Here is an 18611-nt window from a genome sequence, read left to right as displayed (position 1 = left end):
TCCTGTGTGTACCATGCTGTTCTCCTCATCCTAACATCCCGAGACCAGCATTAACTCCTCCTGCCTGGACCCGCTGCTTACCTGTGCAAGAGTTGAGTGCTTTGTCATCCTGGTGAAAAAGCGTACTAGTTCTTACTCGTTCTTCCTCCTAATCTCTCTATGCGAAGACCCACGAACAGCTAGAGGACAACAGTGCCCCCGTAGAGGTGAAAACAAAAGTGGAATCGCAGCAGATGAAGACCAAACGCCTGAAAGAGTACACCATTCAATCCCACTCCAGCATGCCACCCAACAACACCTATGCCAACTTTGAGCGTTTCGCCAACGTTCTGGAGGACATCTCGTTGGTGGAAATGGGTCTCGAAAAAGTGGCTCAGAATCGCGAATCCCTTCAGGATGATGTCGAGGCTCTTCTCTCCATCTACACTGAGAAGGAAGCTTGGTATAAAGAGGAAAGCGAAAGCATTCGGCAGGAGCTCTCGCAGGTGCGCTACAAGTTTCGCAAAGCGGAGGTGTTGAGGAAAGGCCTCCAGGAGGACTTGAGGACAACCGACGCCAGCTTAGCCAGCATTGACAGTCGCTACCTGACTAGAGAAGCACACCTGGGCTCCCTCAGACAGGAGCTGAACGCTGAACTCAGATGGTTGCAGGAGGTTATGGGTTCACTAAATGGAGAGGCTGGGAACAAGGGGTTCGGATCCATTTCAGCTCTGAACAATGAGGTGAACGAGGCCCTGAAGGAGCTGCTGAGCAAAGACTGTGGTGGCGATCTACATCCTCAAGTGCAGCCAGACATCTAGCTAGAGTCTAGCTAGATATCTTTCTAGCTAGTGGAGATAAGACTGCAGTTGTAATACAATGGCAGAAGCAGGATGTGATCTGATAGAGTAGCAATGTTAACCCCTGTAGGAAAAAAAAAAAAAAAAAATCTAAGTTTGTCCCTTAACATTTTGGGCAAGAGTAATATTTTCATTTTTGGTGAACTTTCCCTTTAAATTATAAACACCTTTACTGAATCCTAATTAATATTCATAAGCTAGGCTGTTAAGGTAAAAAATGTCTATGGCCTTGGCACCCATAGCCTCCTGGACAGCTCGCCAACATATAACACTGTTGTTCTTCGGGCATCCTGAGTTTGAGTCCCGGCTTGCAGACCTTTCCCCCTGCTACTGTGCTTTTTATCTCATATACTGTCCCTATCCCAATAAAGGCAAAAACAAATGCCAAAATTAAATCTTTAACAAAATTGCCTATGGCAACTATTATAACTGTGGATGACATGCCTGGTCTACTTTAAGAATTTTTTTAGTTCATCAATGCACTTTTATATTTTGAGAGTTTAGTTTTTGTTGAAAGAGAATATAATTTTTTTTTAATATATAAAAAAAAAAAAACGAGTGATTTACGACAAAGCAGCATTTGTTTTTTAGGTGGTGAAATAGAAGAATGTGCAGGCAACATGTCCAAATAATTGCCCAAACATTGTTACCTTATTAATAAGCTAATAAGATTTATATCCCGACTTTTAAATGATTGTTTTAAGATTATCACCTGAAAAGAACATTCACTTGAGACACTTTTGAGACGTGTTTGGAATTGAATTTGCTGTATTTGTAAATTGTTTTGTATATACTTGAAACTAAAATAATTAGGTTATGCACATGCATTCACCATATTTATCAATTTGGTTGTTCTTGTCAGTGTTTTATTTCATTTCTGGTCAAATACTGACCAAACATCTACAAGCCATTCTTTCTTTGAACATTTATAGTGAGAAGTTGAAATGATGTCATCCTTTATGATTTCATTACATCTTTATGCATGGGTTGTTTTTCTTTTACAGATGCCATAAATATTATTTTGGCCATAAATTGTAACTTTCTTTCCTTCTTTTCCTTTCTTATAAGAAGTTTAAATGTCCTTTAATTTTTTTGTGAATGTACCTATTTAAAGCACTACATGCTCATTGCCACTTTTAATGTAACTTTTCTTTCTTGCACATGTAAATTTGGTGTTACTTTAATTTCGATCAAAAAGTCATATTTGTTATATGTGGATTGATTTGTGAACATCAGCACTTGGACATTTTCTTTAGCACATCATGCCAGCATGCGGCTTGGTGTAAACAGTGATGTTATTTCTTTCCATACTTTTCATACAATAAAGCACTGGAATGATGATTACAGTACATACCTCACACTGATCATTAGTCCTGCGGCTGGCTGTGGTGCATTGTGGGATGGAAAGAGATACTCAGCCCCTCAGGGGTGTGTGTTTCTTGGAACTTCAGCATCACTTTTATTATTGTTCATACTCAGGGCTAGGACTCTATTGTGAACAGTGTGAGTGCTACAGATATGATACCTCGAAACGTGGTTTATTGAGGAAAGGTGTGCAGACTTGAGATTTTTCACCTGGTAGTTGATAAACTGGTGAAATCCAAAGACTTGTATTGAATGGTTTTGACACTGTAACTGTTTTTCCTTTAGCCCATAAACCCCAGACAAGCCCTGGTGCGACGGCAATCTGTGGTGAACATTGAGAACTTCAGGAGACAATATGCTCGGAGGAGGTGGCAGGTAGGACTTTTCTAGCTACAGCTGTTATTAGACATTTAACCATTTAGCCATGTAGTGCTTAGCCCTAAAACATTTTGAATTTAACGGTTGAACGAAATGTTATTTGAGGATTTTTTTTCCACCTTAAAGGGATAGTCCATCCCAAAATAAACATTTAGTCATTAATCAATTACAATTTCATATTCGGAACACAATCTAAGATACATGGAAACTGAGATGCTACTACAATTTACTCTTTATAAAATATATGTATTTGTTAAAATTATAATCATATGCATGTGACTACTATGACCTCATCATCTTACTATGATGAGGTTGAAATAATGTGGCATTTTAGGGTCATTATAAGTTATTCAAAACCACTTCAGGGTCTGCAATTATTATTATATATATTTTTTTTAAATAACTCTTTTGCTCACCAAGACTGTATTTATTGTATCAGAAATACTGTGAAAAGCAGTAACGTTGTGGAATATTATTCGTTTAAAATACCTACAGTATTTCTTATTTCAGTATATTTAAAAATTTAATTTATTCATTTGATGCACAGCTGAAATTTCAGCATCATAACTCCAGTCTTCAGTGTCACATGATCCTTTAAAAATAATTCTAATATGCTGATTTGCTGCAAAAAAAACTTATTTTTTCACTGATGTTTCATTTCACTGATGCTGAAATTTCAGTTGTGCTTCTTGATATTTTTGTAGAATCCATGACATTTTTCCAGATTCTTTGATTACCAAAGAACTGCATTTAATTGAAATAAACATTTTTGTAACATTGTAAATGTCCTCACTGTCCATTTCTTTTCCATTTAATGCATTTTTTTTTTTTTTTTGTGGTATAAATCTTACTGACCCCAGGCTTTTAAACCTTTGTAATGTTTAGTCTAAAAGTTCCAAAATTAACCCTTCTCCCTGCATTCCAATAGCTTTCTTTCAGAATCGTGGCCCTCTGCAACCACTTGACACGCATGATGAAGAAAGGTCCAACTAAAACACAGGTATTTCATTTTGCCTGCTCAGTTATACTCCTTTACTCATTTCCAAAAAAGATGACTGTCTGGCTGTAGTACATCCAGGAGTCTCCCGACAAATCGTCACATAATATGACCAGTTAAACCATTAGAGTGCTTCTGATGTCTTACCCAAGATTCTGGCATGTCGGAATATCAGTCGAATCCCATTTCAGGAATGCATCTCAATATCGTTTACAGGACAAACCCAAGATGGGCTACGTAGGTCGAACAGTGGCCATGTTCGAAAGAGAGTGTGAGAGCGATCAAGAGGAGGAGGGGATGCCGAGGAGACCTCGGACCAGGAAGAGAAGTAGCACTTCCTGAAACTCCCTGCTGCTTGTCCGACGTCCACGATGTAAACATCCCAGCCGCATGCTGGTTTTGAGGTGAACTAGCGGCGTGTTTGCCGTTCCTAAACGCACAAGCTGAGTTGTTTTAAGCAAGCGTGTTGAGGTCTGAATGTGGCTTGTTTGTCTTCGTAGAGATGCAATTATTATTCGTCAGCATGTCTGTAAAAATGAATTGCGCAAACATAGAAAGAATACATTTGTTCATGTTATTTAAAGCCATGTGTAAATGTATTCATGTACATAATGGGATAAGGAAGAGTTTACCGGATATATTACGTAAAGTTTACTTGTATAATGTTTAAATATGTATGTTTAACGTCTTTGCGCCACTTTGCCTTGAGCCTTCGCGGTGTAAATATATAATTTACAACATATTTGCATTCCTTTATTCCTACTCCTGGCAATCGACTGTCCTGCAAAGTTTAACTCCAACCCTAATCAAACACACCTGCCTTTGATGTGTAATTGAGCCTGAAGACCTTAATTAGTTGCTTCAGGTGTGTTTGATTAGGATTGGAGCTAAACTTTGCTTTAGCAATCAATCGTCAGGAGCAGGGTTTTTTTTTGCTTTACTGAAATTTCTTCACATTTTATTGCCTTTCAAAAGTGCATGAGTGATATAGCCAACTTCATTAATCTGTATGATATTTGTTAATTTTATGTTTATTGCGCAGATTTTTGGTGCAGTCACATTTACTGTTGTTTGGCAAAGGATTTTTTTCAGATATCACAACCGGTTCAAGCTTCTCACACAAATGAAGTTGCTTTGTTTGAAAATTACTTATGAGCTTATATCGCTACAGTTGACAGTCCACAATGGACTTGCAAAATTATGATACTGTGATCAGGAATTTTTTTGCACGTTTGAAATATTTCGTGCATCGGGTTCAAGTTGGTCATGTAATTCACTGCAGTATTCGAATGAAAACAGCTTGGTTTGAGATGATTTTTAAGTAAAAAATTCCACCAATGTGACTGCACCTTTTTAAATTTGCATTTGACGAAGCAAGCGAAATGAGCTGGATTTGAAATCCAGTGTTATACTCCGTGTATTTGTGTTTAAGTGTATTAAAATAAGGTCATTTATCAAGCCTGAAAATGACTTGTAAAGCTCTTAAGATATTAATAGTGTATTAGATGCCATTCATTTTCCAAAAAGTATGTTTATTGAAATCAGGGCAGATATAATGCCACATCATTGTGTTTTGGGTGCATTGAAAACTCCAACACTCGGTCAGGAAAGGACAAGCAGGAACTGTTGGCAGTGCGTTTGGATTGTGAAATGAAACTTTGTATCATTAGGACATTATGATACTTCAGATGTTTCAGGACTGCGCCAGCTATTGGACAAAAGTTTAAAGGAAATCACAGTTGCTTCAGTGTGAATTGTTTGTAATACAGTGCCTTGAGCCTGAATCTGATTATTAGTATGTTTCACATACCTCACCATCAGACGAGGATGTATTGTGTACAGTGGGCTTATAAATGAGAGGGCTCAAAAGTTCTCATTTTATTTCATTAAAACAATGTTAGAAAAAAATAAATAATGTTCTTTCTGATAAAGTATTAAACCTTAATCGATTTTAAACCATTTTGCAGTGCATATTTATACATTACATACATGTGTATAGAATCTTAATTAACAATTGCATCACTCCCTGTGCACCAGTCACATGATTGCATGTGTTCAGGGACAAAACAGTGTTGTTTACCAGTATAAATCTGCCAGATTTATACCAGAAGTGGAAAGGAACCAGAAAATGTGCCTCAAGAAAAAAACAAATCCCTTATATCCATTGATTTTTTACTTTTGATATGACACTGTACTTGTGTTGTTCACACTTAATATGAAATGAAAAAAGCTTACTAAGAATAAAAAATGCCCCTTTTGTACAAGTAGTAGAAGCAATAAATTATTAATATATTTATTGATGTTCTTGTTTGGTTATTCATGATCCACTAATAAGGTCAGGAAATTGTAATTTAATAAGAATTTCATTAAATCTTCATGAGGTGCATCCTGGGATGCTTTTTAAAAGAGTATTGACTGAGTTCATGTGTGCGGACTAGATGTAGTTATTATATTCATAATTTCATATAATAAGAAGAATAAAAATCTCTAAAATATCAAATCATAAAAGTTTGAATAATCCTTACATTGATACCTTAATCCATTAATTATTAGCTAATAATAGTACAATATATAGTTAGTTCATATATTAATAATCTTATCTATAATAATAATAATAATGATATCATAAATATTAAATGTTCGATACATAGACCTAAAGAATTTATTAATAATATTATAATTTTTTTGTAAAGAATTAGCAGTTTTAAAACATTTCATATTTAAAGTGTAATTTTTAAGACCTTGCAACACAAGAAATGAACCAGGTTTTTTTTTAGCTTCCTCAGTAGCTACTGTAGAAACTGAACAAGTGTTTCTTTATTCTTGCCTTTATTCTTGATAAATGATTTTGTTACATATTGCCATGGATTTTCGCTCATTTCACTCCCTAATAATGAGCTGAATTTTGCCAAGTGTGTCAATATTGTTCCTTTTCAGACCACTGCCCTACTTTTTCAGTAATCCTTCATTATCCCATCCAATTTGTCCTGGTAACGTACCATCATGCCCTGCCAAAATGTTATTCAATGAGATTCCAGGAGCTGTAAATGTCATAATGTCATTAAAACCCATAATGACTCACATTGGGTTGGTGTCTTTTGTTTTATTTAATATACTGATTGGGTTCTTGCCTGAAGAATTTACTGTCTTATTTATATGATAAGAGCTTTAGGGTGGAGCCTTTCTTCACTGTAAGTGTATCATTTTGAGTTCTTTTTGTTTCATTCAGACATTTCAGCAATGATTCTTGAGGTTAGATTTAAGAACGCCCTTGATACGCATACATACATCTTTCTAACGACTGCTGAAATTTGTTACTTTTCCACAAACGTTGAGCTGCTTTTTGGCCTTCAGCTTATCAGGTTTCTGTTGAATTATGGAAGAAAACAGTAATTATGATGATAGCTCCCTAGCTTATCTTAGATCTGTTTCCAGTGTGCTGTTTTAAACAATGATAGCAGCATTAAAACAACTATTAACTGGCCTCGAATCAGTATACTGATAACTAGTATCTGGCAACTGATATCTGTTATTTCTTATAAACAAAAGATTAATTGCAGTTGTGAAATACTGAAATATTGCGCTTAAGTTGGGTGGCTCATGATTTCATTGCTTTCGTTGAAAATATTAACTATGATAGCCCATCTTTTTTGCCTTAGCCTAGAATGTATTGTCTCTAGCAAATCTAAAGTCCTAAAACTATGAGTTATTGTTTACATAAGAACTTGTACATATTTCCACCACTTATTTGCATGTGACCTTGTATATCTAGATCAAACACACCTAATTACTAAGAGACTTTGGGTTTCAAAAACATAAATTATATTTCCATTTAAACAGTTAAATCTTGCTAACTGACTATGAAATTAGGCTACGTTAACCTAACGTGTGAAGTGAAATGTTAGCCTACATAGATAAACAAAAGTCAAATTGCCTTAGGCACATACAAATAATTATACAAATATGAAATGGCTTATGAGCTCTCATTAAACGTCACTTATCACTAAAGTGATTCATAAAATGAGGTAAGTCACGATAAAATTTCATTGAACAGCTGTACAATAAAAGGCTATTCTAATCTATTCTATTCTATTCTATTCTATTCTATTCTATTCTATTCTATTCTATTCTCCATATCACAACCAAACATCAGCACAGACTAGAAGTGTGATAATTATAAAAACAATGCCACCTTGTGGTTAGACATTGTAACTCCCATATTTCCTACACTGACTCTTGACTACTAGGACAAAAATAAACTGATTTATGTGAAAATTGATTCATTATATGTTTTCGTTAATGTTTGAGTGTAATTGCATAGGCCAATGTGTTTTTGTTTTGGCCTCTCATTTAAACACTGATAGATAGTGTCAAATGTATATAATATAATATAATATCAATCTTCTATAAATGCATAAATTAATAGTTAATGTTAGTTGATTTTCAGTTCCTTTTGGTTTACCCCAGAGTCAGACAGAAAATCTTGTTTTATCAAAAAAAAAAAAAAAAAAAAAAAAAAATTCGTAAGCTATATACCATATTTATATTAATAAGTAATAATATATTTTATATCTAGCTTATAAAATGTGATGATCTGTAGATTCGGTAGACTAAGTAGGCTACTTAGTGATAATGTATGACATAATTTTGACCAAATTATAAATAAATAAAATATCCATGCTGTAAAACTTCTAGTAAAGACACAAAGCAAGATATATTACCTCGATTTGAAAATAATTTTCCATTTTGGTGAAAAATCCCAGTGCCAGAAAACATTCTGTTCAATAACTTATCACTGAAACCATTACAAACCACTCCCTCTGTTGGCCAAAACAGGAAACGCAGGGTTAAATCACTGAGGGGTTTCCCGCCATTGTTAAAAGCGCGAATCTCGGCAGGTCACGAGACTAGCGGGCTTCTACGGTGATATTCATTGTGAGAGACGACTTCAGATCAGCTTTTATTCTCGTCGTGTGTAACACTACTACTACTCAGGTAATTTAACATTGGCAAGTGGTTAAAAAATGTACAGCAAAAAAGCCGTGGTGTGTTTATATTTTGCTAAAGTGAAGAATTTGAAAGTCCCAAACATAGGTGTGAGATTTCACAGGTGCCTCACGTTCTCCTTACCCAGAACCTTTGTATTCAGCCCAGAAAAGACTAAATATTTGGATTATTCTATGATGTATTTATGGAAAGGTGACAATTTTAAGGATGTAGAGTGTATGATAGGGAATTCATTACCCATGAGTTAACATTATGCATAGAGTGCCTTACAAGTAGCTGTTGCTTCACAAATGTTCATTTCAAACTAGGCAACAACAAAATAAAATGGAACAGAGGGTTTATATAAGAACGAAAGATGGGGAGCCACTCATATGTACACAGGATCTCTGGGAAACACTTCTTCCAGATCTTACCATCTGGACGTGGGCAGCATCCTAGTAAGCAAATGTTACATTTGGATAGCATTGAAATCCCACCGATGTACTGAACAGCCAGTTCCGACAAATGCTAAACAAATTATCCCATTTCATATTTGTCTGTGATTAGTGAGTTTATTCAAATAGGCCATGTATTGTTTAATATGCCATAGCCTATATTTTATAGAGTAAACAGATTTCTGAAAACAGCCCATATTTTATTCTAGGTCCAATTAGTAGCTGAACATCTACTGAACTGCTATTCCTATCAAATATGAAATAGAGAGTTTGATATCTACATTTAACATGTTGGATTGAAATTTGTAGGCAATTGAATGCCACCGAAATATATTAAGACGTAGAGCTGCTTGCCATTAATCATGCATGACATCCTTTTGCTCAGTGTTTGTGATCATTAGGTTGGTTTCTGGTCAGATGATGGCATTAATGAGATGAGTTCCTGGAGGGCCCTCTCCATTATTCATTCAGGACTCGTGTGTGGATCCTGTTCTTAGAATAGATGCTTAATGGACATGTTCGCTCAGGTTGCTCTGTTCCCTACCTGTTAATGCGTCACGTATTGGTAGGCTAAATGATCAGTTTTGTTAGCCTTGTACTGGCTCAAACAGGGATTTAGATTCGCTGAAAAATAAAATAAATTAGGCCAGGAAGCATCAAGCTATAGTCTACTTTACTGATAAACAACCCCTGGATGCTTTTCCAGAAGATCAGTCTCAGGACACTGCTGTCTTCCTTTTCCTTATCGTATTAGATTAAAATTATTGACCCAGCTGGAAAAGTGATTAATTGGTTTCTCAATGGCATTGATTTAGGGTTCTTGCTCTGGCAGAAATGGGGTGAAAGGCATATCTAGGGCATTAGATCTCTGGGGGACCATTAGGCCTTTTGGCTTTATCTGGGTTAAAGACATGACTGTGAATCTTAGGATGGAGTGGTGGAGACACTAAACATGCCCTAGAAAGATAAAACGGACAATGTTTGCTTCAAATAGTGAGCTCTCGTTCGCTGTAAAAAGATTTTTTGAAGTTGTAAATAAGACAAGACTACCAGAGTATGTTTTACAAGAAAATACTCTTTCATCTTTCTGTTTGTGTTACTTTCAGTTTCTTTGTAATTATTTGTGAAATATAATAGCAAATTTAGAGAGAAAATCATTAGAGAAACTGCACATAACACACTGAATAAAATGTAATATATTTTCAAAGTAAATCCAACATTTTATTTGTTATTTTTTGCTAAATATCTGTTCAATTTAATCTTACCCATTTTTAATACTATATGTTATAGAGTCAGGATGCCTGCATTTACCTACAACAACTGATTTGAGGTTTTTATTGTTTTATATTAAAGGGTTAGTTCACCTAGAAATGAAAATTCTGTTATTAATAATTACTCACTCTCATGTCATTCCAAACCTGTAAGTTAATCTTCAGAACACAAAAATGTAGATATTTATTTATTTATTTGATGAAATTCAAGAGCTTTCTGACCCTGCATAGACATCAATGCAACTGAAATATTCAAGGCCCAGAAAGGTAAGGACATCGTCAAAATAGTTAAAAATGGTAAGAAAAATAATAAAATAAAATATGTGTCAGTTATGCTGGTGTCTATGCAAGGTCAGAAAGCTTGAATTTCATAAAAAATATTTAAATTTGTGTTCTGTAGATGAATGAAGGCCTTATGGGTATGGAACAACATGAGGGTGAGTAGTTTTTGGATGAACTAACCCTTTAAATGCATGTAGAAAAAAAGGCAAAATTTTAGTATCAGCTGTTTATCTGTTATCAGCCATAAAGTTGATATAATCTTTGGTTTAACATAATAGAATCAGTCGTATCAGTGAATCCACAAAATATAATTATTTAATGCCACATGTATGTTTTTGTGCCTTGTTTATCAGTGATAGCTGTAGCTAATACAATATAGATAACCCCTTGATATTCAGATCTTTTGGGAAATAATAGGAGGAATACACACATTTGTTTTTCTTCCTGAGAGCATCATACTTTCAGACACACAACTTCAGTCCAATCAGGATATTCCCATGAGGGAGGAGGAGCTAAATTGGTATAAACAACTATGAGTAAACCTTCTCAACCCAGTACTGTCCTCACTCAGGCTTCTTTGGGAGAAGACTTTGTGTCTTTGTGCTCCATCTGAAGACCTGAGACCACTGACATTGGCTGTGCTGATATCATTGGGCACGAGTTGTTGGTTGTGTGCTCTTTTAATTGGTCTCCGGTGACATTCAGTACTTTGAACACATTCAGCTCATGCATAAAAAGCATCTTGACTAGATAATTAAAAATATTTAGCTCTTAAAAAAATCTCTATTTAATTGGAAAGATACATATCTTATATAATAAAAAAGAATCACGTGAAGTCATACATTATTATCAAAAGACTTTCAAAGGAGGATTTGAGCCATTTACAATGAAGCTGCATTTGAAAAACCTTTCTGCAAAGAGAAAATAACCCCTTTTGAAGTCTCGTGGATGAACTCTTGTGCCAATATTTTCATTCTCTTTGCACATCAATGGATTGCTCTTTGGATCAGAGCCCATTATAAACACACTGAAATCACAACTGACTTCAAAACCATCTTTAAAAAGGTTGCTATTTTATAGAATCCCAGTTTAATACACAGAGACATCTCTTATATGCATTAGGGGATTGATTTCTCCCCCAAATGTTAACACTCTGAGTCTGTGGCATAGCTCCAATTGGTTAGATATCCCAACCATCCCAACCCAGCAACCTATAGTGTGAGTTTGGGGCAGAGCTAATTGTTGGTTTGAGCAATTACAGATGAAAACAGATGCAACTAACACTTATTAGCTAACATTATCGGTAATTATTATCAACTCAACTTCCATAGTTATTTAGTCAGTTAATGTAATACATTTATACAACCCATAATTATAGAAAGTATAATTTAAAATACCACATTGAAAAAAAAACTATATTATTAGTCTTGCTTATTACTATTACTTTGCCTCATAAATATGAATTTATGAAGCAAACATGACTCACATTTTTTCAGAAAATGTAAACATCATTACATAAATGAATAAGTATATTATAATAAAAAAATTAAACAATTAAAATTGTGTTGTTTAAATGTTTATATTAAAGAATTGGATAAAAAATAAAAACTATACTTAAAAGCTATTAAGGTACTTTTGTACACGTATGTACTTTAACAAAACTTCACTGTAAGAAAAAAAAACTGAAGTAGAAAAACATTAAAGGTAATTTTCTATTACATTTATGTACATTTACTTAAAGGGGGGGGTGAAATGCTCGTTTTCACTCAATATCCTGTTAATCTTGAGTACCTATAGAGTAGTACTGCATCCTTCATAACTAAAAAGTATTTAGTTTTATTATATTCATAAGAGAAAGATAGTCTGTACCGATTTTCCCCGGAAAAACACGAGCGCCTGGAGGCGTGACGTGTGGGCGGAGCTAAAGAATCACGAGCGCCAGTAGGCTTTTGCGTTGAGAGCGTTTGGAAGCTGTGACAGCTGTGAAGGCTGAAACTGAACGAGAAACTGAACGAGAGCAGCAGCAGCAACGACTCGCTCCGAGCGGGGCTCGAACCCGGGTCTCCGATGGGAGGCGGACGCACTAACAAGGAGGCAGAGATATTTTAAGCAGTTTTACTCACCGCCTGTGGTTCCAACACACAATCGTGACCCTTTTTCGTTGGGATTGCATCATCCTTAAGAAATAAACGATAAGCAAATCCGTCGTCAAACTGGGCTTTGTTTGTAAAACAAGCATTTTAGAAATGCAGGGAACAAACACTTGCACAACTCCTTTTGTGTCATTTCGCGACGCTCTCGCTCTGATCAATGATTGTCTGTGGTCAGCCTCTCAGTGCTCTGCTATACGGGAGCACGCGCTCTTCCGGGAGAAGTGCCCTTAAGACCCATATAAGGAAATTCCGCTCCATCTAACGTCACACAGAGCCATAATCGAAAAAAACTTTCCGAAACTTGTGACAAACTGGAAGGAGTATTTTTGGAACAGAAATACTCCTTCAAACGTACAACTTAATTTTTGAAACTTTGTCCATGTTTAGCATGGGAATCCAACTCTTTAACAGTGTAAAACTCAGTATGCATGAAATAGCATTTCACCCCCCCTTTAAACCATACAACACAACACCACACAGTGCAACGCATTATTTCAAATACAGGTAAAACACCTGTGAAAAATCAGTATGAAATATCCCATCATATTAACACATGCATTATGTTTTTAGAGTTTAATAGAACATCAGGTACTACTGTACAGGTAACAGTAGCAGAATAATATAAAAAGAAATAGGGAGCAGTTATAATGTTCTGATGGCAAGGTTTGATCTTTACAATGGTGATGGTTATTTTTGTTTCTTATGGTTCAGTTATTTAGAGCCCCTCTGTGACAAATGAGATCATTATCTCTCTGGTTGGGATGAATTACCTGTCGAATTACTTAACAAGTTAATGAGCAATTTTCTGAGTGCGTGGGCATGATGCTTCTCGCCCTACAGATATGAGAGCAAATAGGAGTTATTGCACAATGAATGGCTGACGTTCAGAAAGGACAAATGGTTTCACTGGCTATTTTTATTATTATTATTATTAATGTTAATTACGGGGTCACTAATACTGTCAGTAATCATTAACAGTGGCTGAAATCTATCCATCACAATGGTATGATTCATTTCATACCATGAGAATGGTATATATCGCAATTTTGCTGCAAATTCAATGTAAAAAAAATAAAATTCCACAGTCCTGCCCACTAATACCAACATAAATGTATCTACCACGGCATTTAACACTATAGCATTAAATCTTGAACAGTTTACAAATGGTATATCATACTGATTCTTTTTCATAATTTTTCTTTGATGTGGATTGATATATGAGCTTTGGGCTTGTCCTTCTTTGGAATAAAACCCAACAGTCTTGACTTTAGGTCCTGTGGTCTTTCTGAAGTCAGAGTATCAATTTTAATGTTACTTTTGGCTCCAACTTGATGGTAAATGATGACTTTTACATATTCTTATGAATGAGTAGAGCTTTTCCCGTCTCCCCTGCTGAAATCTAAATGCAATTGTAGTAACTTAAATGGATGACTGGCCAAAGCCAATGAGCCGCACTGTTGTTAAATAGCAGAGGGAATCTATTCTAAGACTTTTGACAAAAAACAAGGCATTAAAGACGAAAGTGAACTTGCGTCGTTTTGCTTTATGTTTCCTCTGCTGGTCAAAGAATGTGTATCTCACAGTATCTGTATTTCGGACTTCAGAGGTGCAGTGGCCTTTACTGAAGTTCCATCCAATTTATTGGTGTTCCTGTGGTGATGTGAATGTCAAATGAGCATTTCCAACTGACTGTCCTCCTGAAAATTCTGTCATCTTTCAGAATTGAGTGTTTTTCTTTTCGCCTGGCTTCAACATTTGGCTTACAATGCTTGGTTTATGCAAACCTCTGAACTTTAGTATGTTGTTCTTCCTCCTATTCAAATTAACTTCCCACTTTTTACTTAGTTTGGACTAAATGTGTATGGAAATAGCAAAAGAGAACGAGACCACATCCCTCACATGACAGAAACTGAATCCATCTGGGCTGGACCAGACCTCCCCACCTCCAACTGTTAATCTGGCCTCGACATCTTGTGACCACTGTGTGATACCACTGAGCCTAACAGTCAAACAGTAGTGGCCTTTTACAGTTTTGATCCATTTTAATTGCCAAGACCTTCAGCTTAGTCAGTTAGCATTTGATACCAGTACACCAAAATTGGCAGAGTACAAATGGTAAATCCTCAAGAACAGGGAAAGCATGCCAGTTTAATTAATTTCAGTGTTTCGTTAAAATCCTTGAAATTAATCTTACCCTGATGGAACATAGTCTTTCCGTACTCAGCATGCACAAATCACCCCACAAGCTTTCAAGCCAATATTTATTCTGAAAAGAGTCATGCCCATTCACACTGAGGTACCTTCATTGATACAGCAAAGGCCTGGGAAACGATTTTAAAACCATGGAAGACACCAGAAGACACTAGATTTTCCATTTATTTATAAAAACAACAAAGGTAAATCTGTTTTCTTTCTAACTTGGACATAGTGACTCAGAATTGGCTACTCCCTTAAAAAATACCTAGTAAGCCATTAATTATTTTGGTAAATCTCACATAACATTACAATTTTGTAATAAATCTAAAAATAAAAATATATTTAAACACAAATTTAGGTGTAACTGCTATACTCATATTCATTTATCTTCTAAAGATTAAGGCCCAATTCCAATTCTACCCCTTAGCCCTTCCCCTGTCTCGATTCTCTTTTGGTTGCAGGGGTAGGTGTAAGGGGAAGGGCCAGATAGCCCTTCAAACGAAGATTTTTCGGGACCACACCTCAAACGAAGGGGTATGAAATATCTCGGCATCATGGCTGCTACAGCGAACAAAAAGACACATAAATGTAAGCTTTTTGGCATAAATAAAGATTCTAACGAAAAGTAATAATTTGTTTTATGTTACATTCAATTGTGAGTTAATATTAATGGTCATGTTACTCAAAGAAATGTTTTGCAAACAATCACTAATATTTGCTAACGTCATATCATTACAGACTGCATGATAGTGCCACAGCATATGTCTGATCAGGGCGATAACTGCCGTAGACATTGATGGGGTCTAATCCTCCTTATAATTAGAAATCGAGAGAGAGAGAAGAGAGAAATGGAAGTTGCGTGTATTCGCGTCTGTGCGTTTATCTTTTTAGAGTGAGTTTTCTTAAAAACAGCGTTTGTATCCTCTCGTCACTGTTAAATATATTGTAGCGATTCAGTATTTAAACTGTATTTAATAAAAGTCGTGGGCCAGCGTTGACAAGTTTATTTTCTCCTGGATGTGTGAGCTGCGCAATTTCCGATATGTGTGTGTGTCAGTAAGCAGCTCATTAATACAGAACAATAATTAAAGCCTCTAATGCACACAAGTATATGTGTGTATTGTAAGAGCTAGACGACAAATGATGACGTGTGACGTCATGTTAGTGGTGTCCCAATACTTAGGGGAATATTTTCTATAATAAGCAATAGTAGTAGTAATAGTGTTAATAATAAATAGTACAAAGTAATAGTATGTAATCAGAATAATGCCTCAAGGTTGGCAAAAATAGTTGGCATTCACTGACAAAGCAGCCCACAGTTACAGTTCTTGCCAAGAGGAAGTGACTTCTTGTGGTTGTACGGATGTATCCCCAAGACAGTTTCTGTCGTCCTCATAAACTGTTGCAGACCAGATAATAAGACTCTACCTTACCTGTGTATTAGTAGCACTGTTTTTCTTCAAACATTATATGTGAAATCATGTGACCTGGCACATGAATCACATCTTTGCAGTCAAAATGGTTAGGGTCATTGCTATTTGGGTAACTTCCACTCGGTCTTCTTAGTAAAAGAGAAGTGTAATTTGTTAATCTGCTCACAGAACATTTGCACTTCTCTTTACAAATGTTCAGTGGACTGGAAATACCAAAATGAACCCTCTTCCCAGTGTACCTATAATGAGAAATGAGAGTGCCATTGCTCAGTGCGCCTGGTTGATTGTATAAGTGTCTGACTTTGATTTTCTGCACAGCAGGGAAATGGAAAAAAGGGGATCAAGAAGGAGGACATCTGAATTACTTGCTGTCCAGAAAAACATTTGCTTTTCTATTCTCCAGAGGATGTGGGTTTTATTCTGCATTTCTCCATTCCCCATTCAACCTTCTCCTTCCCAGAAACTGTGGTTAATCACCCTAGACCAGTCTTGGATTAATATTGTCTGACAGATAATGGATTCAGTTTTTCAGTAAAAGCTATATTTCAGATAGGTTTAATAGATTAGCCTTTTTTTTAGGGAGGGTTGTTTTTAGAGTGATTTGAAGCCTTTGGTGGCTTTGATATTTGAATAGACATCTTCATATCCGAATGTCAATGAGTGTAGCAAACAAAAAGGTCTGTGATCAACTGTCTCCTGGTGCAAAATCAAAGTCACACTGAAAACAATGCACATAAGGGCTGCCAAATTAGATGTGGTGTAACATTATTAATCCTTGAGAAATGTCGACTTGCATAGCATTCAGTTTTTTTTAATGGCATTTACGGAATATAATATATATAAAATATGAATCCATTAATCGATCTAAAAAAAAACACATATTTTATAAATATTCTACATTCTGCTTTATTTCAGCTACCCTGCTGTCCGGATATTAGCATGGTCCAATTAAAAAACCCTTAAAGCTCCAATATGGAGGAATTTTGTAATAAAATTTCCGAAAATAACTTGCACAGTGTGATATATTTCCTCCAGTTGTGTACTTAGAATATCTCAAAAGTCTCCAAAGATTTTTTATTTCTGAGAAATTCCGATTTTAAATAACTGGCCGTCCCGGAAAAGAAATGTCGCCTCTCAGTGACGCAATGTCCGCTCTATACTTTGTTTCCGGTGTAGACCATGTGATGTTCCACCACACCGGAATATCACATGGTCAAATGCGGAAGTGGTGGTTATGTTATAGCCGCGCGTATGGTTGGTTGTCGTTGTAATGGATCACGATTACTCTTTGGCGAGTATTGAAGTGTCAGTAAAACGTAAGCGTCCATATTCGGATACACGCAGACTGTGTGACAAACAGAAGAATAAAACCAGGATAAATATCGGCCAGGCGTTTACGAGATGGCGAGAGCTGCGCGAAAATCTTGGAGACTCTGCTCTCACGAGTGTATTGATAGACAGGTAAGCAAATCAATTATTTATTTTGTTATTTTACAAGTAACGTAGTTACAGTAAAGATGATTTTAATAGATATGAATTACACCACATGCCTGTACATTCTGTCACTGTTGCATTTTTTTTTTTATCAATAACGTTACCTGTGAGAAAATAACATAACGTGGCAAATAGACTGTTTCAGTTTCAATAATAGCACTTATAAACAAAGTTATATTGCTCTTTGTACTAAGGTAAGGATTATCACGTGTGGTGACCGAGATTTTGGCAGTACAATTAAATACAATCGGATATGTGTTGTTAAAAATATATTTAGTCATTACTTGCAAATGTTCGTTCAAATTTACTTTTAGAACGATTGGTTTGAGCACGTTAAACAACACGGCATTAACCGTAAACACGTAACACTGCACAACTCCTTGTTAGTGCGTCCGCCTCCCATGCCGAAGACCCGGGTTCGAGCCCCACTCGGAGCGAGTTCAAGGAGCGTCAGAGAGGACCCGGAAGAGAGGGGTATTACATAAAATAATACGATCAGATATACAGGTAATACAAAAACGAATAAATTACCTCATCCGTGATCATGATTCGTTTATCCAATTTAGATATATTGCTATGGAAAACGCATATAAAACGACATCTCCCATCGCCACCTGCTTCATAGCGTCATCAAGCTTCGCCTTTGTTATTGTTGGAAATGCACCCTCTTGTGGTCAATTACAAAAATCCCATATTGCAGCTTTAACATACGACTATTATGTATGTGATCAGTTGAAACAAAATTCTTCAAGACAAATGGAA

General features: G+C 35.9%; 1 protein-coding gene across 3 annotated transcripts in view; it reads left to right on the top strand.

Annotated features, from left to right (window-relative positions):
* The window catches only part of dapk2b (death-associated protein kinase 2b), a 29749-nt gene extending 23087 nt beyond the window's left edge, over nucleotides 1–6662 (top strand). Inside the window, exons 10-13 of one of the 3 annotated variants that reach the window (XR_008183498.1) lie at nucleotides 2490–2579; nucleotides 3511–3582; nucleotides 3796–5075; nucleotides 5125–6662. Coding sequence is in view for 2 of the 3 variants with exons in the window: in XM_052597553.1 (XP_052453513.1) it covers nucleotides 168–800 (633 nt within the window). In the remaining variant the exon portion in view is untranslated. Of the gene's footprint in view, nucleotides 1–167; nucleotides 2179–2489; nucleotides 2580–3510; nucleotides 3583–3795 lie in introns of those variants that run through there. The other 2 variants (XM_052597554.1, XM_052597553.1) reach the window with 2 other exon arrangements.
* Nucleotides 6663–18611: the final 11949 nt, after the last annotated feature.

This window comes from Carassius gibelio, chromosome B25 (assembly GCF_023724105.1).
Source record: "Carassius gibelio isolate Cgi1373 ecotype wild population from Czech Republic chromosome B25, carGib1.2-hapl.c, whole genome shotgun sequence".
NCBI lineage: Eukaryota > Metazoa > Chordata > Actinopteri > Cypriniformes > Cyprinidae > Carassius > Carassius gibelio.
This window is presented reverse-complemented; position numbering and strand designations above follow the sequence as displayed.